The 8882-nt window shown below is 41.1% G+C and overlaps 1 protein-coding gene across 1 annotated transcript; it reads left to right on the top strand.

The window, feature by feature from the left end:
• The first annotated feature begins 1219 nt into the window (after positions 1-1219).
• LOC125555395 (carotenoid 9,10(9',10')-cleavage dioxygenase-like) lies at positions 1220-6381 on the top strand. The gene is made up of 14 exons (XM_048718367.1): positions 1220-1624; positions 1859-1929; positions 2055-2069; positions 2255-2366; positions 3413-3512; positions 3618-3680; positions 3824-3934; positions 4018-4202; positions 4431-4569; positions 5026-5143; positions 5221-5322; positions 5478-5747; positions 5863-5974; positions 6109-6381. The coding sequence occupies exons 1-14, from the start codon at positions 1241-1243 to the stop codon at positions 6136-6138; spliced, it is 1812 nt and encodes a 603-aa protein (XP_048574324.1). The 5' UTR covers positions 1220-1240; the 3' UTR covers positions 6139-6381.
• Positions 6382-8882: the final 2501 nt, after the last annotated feature.

Genomic DNA, 8882 nt, shown 5'->3' with positions numbered 1-8882 from the left:
TATAGTTGTTGATGCCATAGAGAGATGAAATTGTGACCGTCATCGAGGCCACGAGCAATGTGACCACCACGATAAAATTGTCACGTAGCTCAGATTTGTACAAGTCCTTATACCTCTTGATCTCATCTAGAGTGGGCCAGCCGTTCCTAGAGCAGAACCTCTGATTCCGCAGCACGACCAGACACACTTTGTCCATGCAGAGGAGGTTGTTGCCTGCTGGTTTGGGCGCAAGTCGGCCGCTGAATCTGGTAGGGCCGTCCGTCGTGGCCTTTTTCTTCCCTCGCAATGACCTCATTAGGCCAGGAGCGGGAGGTGGCGCTTGTGGTTAGAGCAGAGGAACATGGGCAATCGTCAGCTCGGAGAGGAAATCCTTGAGAGGATTCAAGTCTTCACCATCGTCTCGGTGGTGGGCAATTCCTATTTGATGCATATAGCGTTAAGTAGTCGCCTATTCGCACAGGGTCTGAATGAGCAGACCAAACTGGGCCAGCCCATTTAACACTAGGAAGGCTCTAGTATGGGTTTTTGATGGTTTTGGGAACCTTCTAGAAAGTTCGTCGCCATTTTATATTCATTTTTTGGTTTTTCTATTTTTACTCAGAATTCTCAAAAAATATTTGTCTTTTCAAAAAATGCTCACTATTTAAAATGTTCATGTTTTTTGAAAAATGTTCAGAAAATTTAAAACTTGTATGCAGTTTCCAAACCAAAAATGCTGTGTTTTGTTTAAAAGTTCAGAAATATAATTTTTTGTCCGCATTTTCAAAAAACGCTTTTATAAAAAATGAGTAATTTTTTTTAAAAAAAATTGGGTACTACAGTAACCAGGTCGCTAGGTTGGGCCGCTGCAGTAGCTCGTTGCAGGAAAGTACCATCTCTACACACAACTATTATTGCGCCGGGCCAGGTAGCGGCGCTCTGTGCTTCAAAACCATTACAGCCCTGATAGGAGCTCCCTCGGCAGTGTGTTCATGGCACTGTATGGTTGTTTAAGAGTTTAGAATTCATGGCACATGCGTGACAGTGACTATGATGACTATCAAGAGCTGATCTTGATCTATCAGCATCAATGTGCAGTGGGCGGCGCCGCCAGTGGTTCATTCAAACCTGCACAGTTTGGGCGATGGAATCCACCGAGAGAGAGAGAGAGAGAGAGGGAGAGAGAGAGAGAGAGAGGGGGAGAGAGAGAGAGAGAGAGAGAGAGAGAGAGAGAGAGAGAGAGAGGTGAGGCGATCCTGTGATGGGTTCCACGGCGCGGCCGGGCAACCGTGCCACCGCTGGCTTGGCTAATGGAAGCCGGCCGGTGGGCTGTAGCTATCGCCATTGCTGCCGTGCCGTCCCTCCCTCTTCTAAGCTCCCAAGTCCGAGCCAACGCCGCCTCCAATACAAGCCCACCCAGCAGGAAATCTCAGCCCCACCAGCCACAATGGGAGAAGTGGTGGTGCCGGCGCCGAGGCCGCGCAAGGGGGTGGCGTCCTGGGCGCTGGACATGCTCGAGCGGCTCGTGGTCCGCCTCGGCCACGACAAGAAGGCCGAGCCGAACCCCTGGCTCTCCGGCAACTTCGCCCCGGTGCTCCACGAGACCCCTCCCACAGCCGGCCTCCCCGTCCGCGGACACCTCCCGGTCAGCGTTCCTCTCTCTTCATTCTTTCAAAAATATTTTCTTTTCTCTAGAGGAAGTTCCCGTTTTCTCCAGCATTTTGTAAGAATGGCCTCTATGCTAATTTGCTCAAAATTTTCTTCGAGCAACTGGTAGTTCAACTTCAAGAAGAAGTTCCCTTTTTCTCATGATGCCAAGCATGCAGCTCACCAGATCCTTTCTTTCCCTCATGATGTCCTTTTTTTTATTTTTCTGCAGGAGTGCTTGAATGGAGAGTTTCTTAGGGTCGGGGCTAATCCAAAGTTTGACCCGGTTGCAGGGTACCATTGGTACTGACTCTTACTTGTTGGCAATTTTACATTCGTCTTAAAAGGCATTATTCCCTTCTTTGCTTCCAACAGTTGAGGGTCACATTTATAATTCATTTGTTGTTCTGTGTTTTTTTTCCCTACAGGTTTGATGGGGATGGGTAGGTGATACAGTCTCTTCTCTCTGGAGTGCTGTAGATCTAGCTGTACTGGTTGCGTGCACATTCAGTTTTTCCTGTTTACAATACAGTTCCATGGCTCGCGATCTTTTGATAAAGAAAAGCTTTGGTCTTTGTCTCAAACTTTTGCTTGGTGGTTACATGGACTTCCACGTTCTTTCTTATAGAATGATCCATGCATTGCACATTAAAGATGGGAAGCCTACATATGTATCAAGATACGTGAAGACTTCTCGCTTCAAGCAAGAAGAGTATTTTGGTGGAGCAAAGTTTATGAAGGTAAGCTTATTTGGTTGACTAAAAACCAGAATATTCTTAACGGTTACTCAGTTATTTATGTAACACTTGATTGTCGCCATCTCCAACCATGCGCCGGTTTTCTTATTCATGCTTGCAACCCTTTTTGTACTCTCTTAAGTAAGACTAGCACAGATATGCCTGTGAGTTACGTGAGGTGTAAAATAGAGAGGTGGGACTAATTTAATATGCGAATCAGAGGTTGCTTGTACACACATGACGAGCCAGGCCGATGGAACAACTTTTTTTTTCTTTGGCCTCCTACAGCCAGGCTGCTAGAAACCTTAAATGGGCCAGAATATGCGGGCCAATAATTTGCCCAAAAATTAGTACCACCTCGGATAGTAAAAATCTTTAAAAAAAACTCGGATAGTACAAAATCTTAAAAAAAATGGATGAATGGATGAAAAAAATCGGAGAAAAGCACCTCGCTTTATTAGTAAGTGGGTATAGATATAGATATCGGAAACTCACTTTGGCACATGGGAGAATTTGCTCCTGCCATTGAAAAATATATTTCAAAATGTCAAAAAATCCCGAACACAAATTTGACGCGTACATCTCATCATTGTATGTCCGCACGTCAAGCTTTGTGAAAATCCGACATTTTATACGTGTTGTGTAAAAAATACAAAAAAAATGTCTGATGAAAAGCCTATCTTAACACTAAAATTTGTCTTTTTTACATAGGGCACAACAGTTGTCGGTTTTCCGCGAAACGAGTTTGTATGCATGTAGAATGTCGAGATGTACACGGGAATCATTTTGTCAGAATTTTGTGACATTTCAAAATATATTCAAAACACAATTTAAAAACCAGGAGCATATGCTCCCATGTGCCGAAAGGCCTCTCTCGATAGATGTAGATTATAATACATAGCATACATAATTATAACTTAATCAACCATTTTTTGCTTGGTGAAGTATTAGTCTAACACCATGACTCTCCACACCCTAGTTGGATTTAGTAATGGCTATATATGAAGTCAGTTGTGCGCATGTGTGAGTTTTCCCCTCAATATTCATAGGTTGGAGATCTAAAGGGCCTTTTTGGATTGTTTATGGTCTTAACGCAAGAACTTAGGAAGAAACTTAAAGTCTTGGATGCTACTTATGGAATTGGACCAGGTACTTCTTTACTTTAAGTAGTCACTACATGATGTATATCTACATATTTTTCATGTCCATTTTTATTTTAATGGCAATTTATCGATACACTCCCTTCTTTTCCAGCTAATACTTCATTTATATATCATCATGGCAAACTCATGGCCCTCTCAGAATCAGATAAACCTTGTAAGTTATCATTCTGTTAGCACAATTTCTGTCTATACTAGATCACGTCCCACAAGTTGATGTGGGCATAATAATCCTATACACTCGGCATGATAAAGAGCACATAGCAAATGTGGAGCATGAGTTTCTACTTTTGTTTTCAGATGTTGTTAAGATCCTTGAAGATGGAGACCTGCAAACTCTTGGGTTGTTGGATTATGACCAAAGGTTGAAACATCCTTTCACCGCTCATCCAAAGGTTGATCCATTTACAGGTACATTATAGTGAAAACCTATTATTTCTTACTTCCATTCAGGAATATTGGGTTAAATGATCTAGTTTTTATCCTTCTTTCAGATGAAATGTTCACCTTTGGGTACTCGCATGAACCGCCTTATTGTACATATCGAGTCATCACCAAGGATGGAGTTATGCTTGATCCAGTGCCAATAACAATACCGGAATCTGTAATGATGCATGACTTTGCCATTACAGAAAACTATTCCATATTTATGGACTTGCCAATGTTTTTTCGACCAAAGGTACATGATGATATATGTATATAATGGTAAATAACATCAATAAGAAATAGCTTCTATAGATTTTTGCCCTGTACCATTTCTTTTCATCATGTTGAAGGATGCCACAGTCAATACTTGCTTCACATTTGCATGGGATTAACATATGTTTGCAAGAAAAAAAATGATAATTGGTTAATACTCCTCTTCATATTCTGGTCTTATTGTACCCTCTTGTGTTCTTGTATAAAGGAAATGGTGAAGAATGATGAATTTATCTACAAGTTTGATCCTGCAAAGAAAGCTCGTTTTGGTATACTACAACGCTATGAGAAGGACGAGAAAAACATCAAATGGTTTGAACTCCCCAATTGCTTCATATTCCACAATGGTATGTTATCTCCAACATTTTTCTTGAACTCCGAATATGCAATCTTTCTATACAATTTTTCATTAATTAAACATAGCTAGGGAAAGGATGAATATAAAAATGTAAATGCAATTTCTTTAATGTCCCAACAATGTGGTTTGGTATCTTAGCATAAGTATGAACAAAATATGAAATGAGCATGTTCAAGAGGCTGAATTAAGTGCAACATCAGTTCCTTGAGCGATTTTTAGCACTGTGCATACAAAACCAAAAATATAAATACGATAATTTTGCGGATATCTAATTATGAAAAATCCACTTGACAACAATTATATGACAATATGAATAAGAGAGCCAAACCATCTTGCTTTTTTGCCAGAGTACATATTTCCAATTAATGCATTGCACTAATTATCACTAATTTCAATTCCATGTTAATCTTATTGTACTGAACACAAGAAGCATCTCTTCTTGCAGCCAATGCGTGGGAAGAAGGCAACGAAGTTATTCTGATTACCTGCCGTCACAACAACGTAGATTTGGACCAGGTCAATGGTAACCAAAGCGACAAGCTTGAGGACCGCGGGAATAAGTTGTATGCATACTCACAATATCGACCTTTTATTTTAATCACATGCAACCGAATGCTTGCCCTAATTATATATCTTGCAGGTACGAGATGAGATTCAACATGAAAACTGGTGCTGCTTCGCAAAAGCAACTGTCTGTCTCTGCCATTGACTTTCCTCGAATCAATGAGAGTTATACTGGCAGGTACTTATACTGGAGGTATCACTTCAGAGTTTGTTTTCTTCTATGATGCATATACCTTTAAAAACTATTAACACGTGACAAAACTTAAATTTCAAAGTAACATTCCTTATGGGAACTACCAAACTTGCTCTCATACGTTACTTTGTTGAACGCAGAAAGCAGCGGTACATCTACTGCATGATACTTGAGAGCACAGTCAAGGTGACTGGCATCTTAAAAATGACCGGCATCATAAAATTTGATCTACATGCCAAGCCAGAGAGAAGCAAGGAGCATCTAGAAGTTGGGGGAAATGTGACGGGCATATATGACCTAGCACCCGGTACATTTTGTTCAGAGGCAGTCTTTGTGCCCAAGGAGCACGGTGTTTCCGGTGAAGAAGACGATGGGTACTTGATATTCTTTGTTCACGATGAAAACACAGGGTACTCCTTTCATTTCCTACATCACTAAGGGGAGATGATGTTGCTACATGGATGTAGGAAATCTAAAGTTAATTTGATTAATTTTGTTGTTCTTTTGTGATTACTGTGGATGTAGGAAATCTGAAGTAAATGTTATTGAGGCCAAGACGATGTCTGCTGATCCAGTGGCAGTTGTTGAGCTGCCAAGCCGGGTACCTTACGGATTCCACGCCTTCTTTGTCAATGAGGTACTTTACATCATTAAATATGTTTCCTTATTTTATTTCATGATTATGTCATCATCAGGAGATATAAGGTATTTGCAATTGGCAGCTCCTTTTGGTTGATGAAAAAATAAATAATGTTTGTATTCTTTTGACAGGAACAACTAGGACATCAAGTAGAGTGGTGAAGAGTGATAAAAAGGAAGCATTACACGAATATATATATTTTTAATGGGGTGTGTGATGTAGTATCCTTTTGTGTGCCATACTGGTAGGTTGTGAAGGGTTTCTGTTAGTTTTTCGCAAGTTAAATTGGCAAATATCTTCTTCTTAATTATTGAGAATGGCAAGTATTTTGCCTTGTTTAAAAATATACAAAGGAAAGTAGCATGTTGAATAAGCTGTATAAATAAACGAAAGTAGCATTACTATACATATATGCATAGGAGTAATTAGTAGTCAAATCTTTGTATAGTGATTGAATAAACTGACACAAAAAACGAGCTAGTAAATTTGACATTAAATTCTGATAAACCTGGATGGATCATCCAGATGACTCTGCCTAACACTACATACTGTAGATGGGCCTTGCATGGGGACTCCCTTTGTCTTGGGGTCCCTTTCATATTTGAAAAAAAGAACCCAGTAGCCATGGCTGGAGATTTCATTAGTAGAGAGTAATATATGTACACACTCTTCAACTACACAGTACGCTGCATGGGTATAAGGTTTATTTAGATGTTTTCTTGTGTGGAATCATTCAGATTGCTCCGGTCCCAATCTACTCGCAAGGGTATTGCAAAAGATCTTGGCAACACTGTGCATTAGGCTAGTTGGCTTATAACTAGAGGTCGTCCGTGCAACTTCTTTGTTTCGAATTAAAATTGAGCCCCACTTCAATACAACCCCCCTCACTAAACGTATAAAGAGCAATATGGAGATTTAGCAAATCGTAGCCACTTTCGTATGTATGGCAGGTCACCTTTCGCAACGTATAAGCCGTACATTAGACCCACTTCCATACTGGGCTCGTGTAGTAGATATGCCCTAGAGGCAATAATAAATGTTGTTGATTATCTCCTTGTTCATAATTATGTTTATGTTCCATGCTATAACTGCTATGGTTCTCGAGTCTACAATAACACGAGGCTCGAAGGAAGACTCATATGCACGTGTGGAATAATAAACGGTAAGAAGTATTCCTAGTCTGACTTCTAAGACTAGCTCAAGTGTTGCATGATGGTTCTATTTTCCTGATCATGGGCATGACTATGCTGGCAACTTTGAGGGCACTATGTTAGGAGAGCACTTGTGTTGAATCGACCCGATTGATGTTATGCTATGCGATACATTCGTCACAAGTTAATGGTTTATAACACAGAAAAAGTTTACATTTGCATAATTCCTTAGACCATGAGAGTATCAAGTTTCTTCATGCTTGCTTCATGAACTTTGGGGTTTGTTAAACGTCATCCGTAATTGGGTGGCTATTACGGAGGCTTACGGCTTCATGGAAAAGTATGTCAAGTAACTTGATAGCCATTTTCTCCTCCGACGATGGAGAGATATCTCTGGGCCCTCTCGGTGTTATGTTATCCATCATCGTCTGGCCAGGCATAGTGTGATTTGATCACAGAGATGCCAGAGCATGAAAATGAGAAAAGAGAACAAAACCGGTAACGAGGTAACTAGCATAGTGGACAAGTTGTTGATCCACGGGGATGCAAGTAAATCTCACCTCGGGTATTTGTAACATATCGTGAAGCAACAGGAATAACACACAACAACTTGTGATTCACTCGAATATTCATTCGTGTGGGTATAGGGGTTAATATGGGTGTCCACGACTCCGATGTTGATCATTGATCGGAAAGAGTTCCGGCCATGTCTATACATCGCCGAACCTATAGGGTCACATGCTTAAGGGTCATCTATTTGCTGAATACTAGACACGAAGTCTGAGAGAAATTCACCGAAAAAGTTTCGGACACACCAGAAAGGTTCCGGAGAGAGAACACCGGAATAGTTTCAGTAAAACTGAAAAGTTGTTTCGGGGTATTCCATTAAGTCAAATTGGTTTCGGGACATGCCTGATAATTCTTGGAGGGTGCCAGAATTATTCTGGAAACTTTTGGGAATTTTCCGGGATAAAAATATGAAATGTTCCGAAGCTGCCGAAACCACTTCAGATGCTTTTCGCAGATAAAAATCACTAATCCGGAATTGTTCTGGAATGCATTGAAAATTATTTTAGTGGGTACTGGAAATGGTCTAAGCCCACCTAATTATTTTTAGCTTGAACGGACGCTGAAAATTGTCATCATGAATAGTGAAAGTGATTTTTGGAATTTTTTATGGAAAGCCACCTTTTAGGGCTTTTCCCAAAAGGCTTATAGAAGGACTTGGGGATTAAGGAACCCCCTTTGGGGGGCCCCATGAAGGTGGGACATACAAAGGTGCAGCTCCTCCATGGAGCTCCACTTGTCATCCCTTTATGCCCTTTATGTGTGACATAAAGTGTGGGCATTTAGGGGTTTTCATGTTTCCCCTTACCCCATGGGTTTTCCTATAAATAGAGGTGGAGAGGCACTCTCCACACACACTCTTTTTCACATACAAGTGCCATACAATGATCTAGCTTCTCTCTTCCTCCCCGTGAAATAGTTTCGTAGAGCCGAAAGGCTGTCTGGGTTCCTGTGCGAACTAGTTCTGGACGGCGAAGCCCTGCCAGATGGATGACACCGTATGTGTGCAAATCTATAGAGAGATCGTAGTTTCGGTCTTAGTTTGAGAGTGTCTCCCGAAGGGCTGTTCAACTGATCATCCGAGTTTCGAAGGTCCTCCTAAAGGGTTGTCCGCGACACCGTCTGAGGGATTGTCCGACCGCTTCCCGGAGGGCTATCCGATGGGAAAAATAAGGGTATACATCACT

This window comes from Triticum urartu, chromosome 5 (assembly GCF_003073215.2).
Source record: "Triticum urartu cultivar G1812 chromosome 5, Tu2.1, whole genome shotgun sequence".
NCBI lineage: Eukaryota > Viridiplantae > Streptophyta > Magnoliopsida > Poales > Poaceae > Triticum > Triticum urartu.
This window is presented reverse-complemented; position numbering and strand designations above follow the sequence as displayed.

What these genes read in the sequence shown, in the direction of transcription:
- LOC125555395 (XM_048718367.1), top strand. Translation starts at nt 1,241, where the DNA reads ATGGGTTCCACGGCGCGGCCGGGCAACCGTGCCACCGCTGGCTTGGCT. An exon ending in AAAGGTTGATCCATTTACAG is followed by an intron (nt 3,935 to 4,017) that starts GTACATTATAGT and finishes TCCTTCTTTCAG; the next exon opens with ATGAAATGTTCACCTTTGGG. An exon ending in ACGCCTTCTTTGTCAATGAG is followed by an intron (nt 5,975 to 6,108) that starts GTACTTTACATC and finishes TTCTTTTGACAG; the next exon opens with GAACAACTAGGACATCAAGT.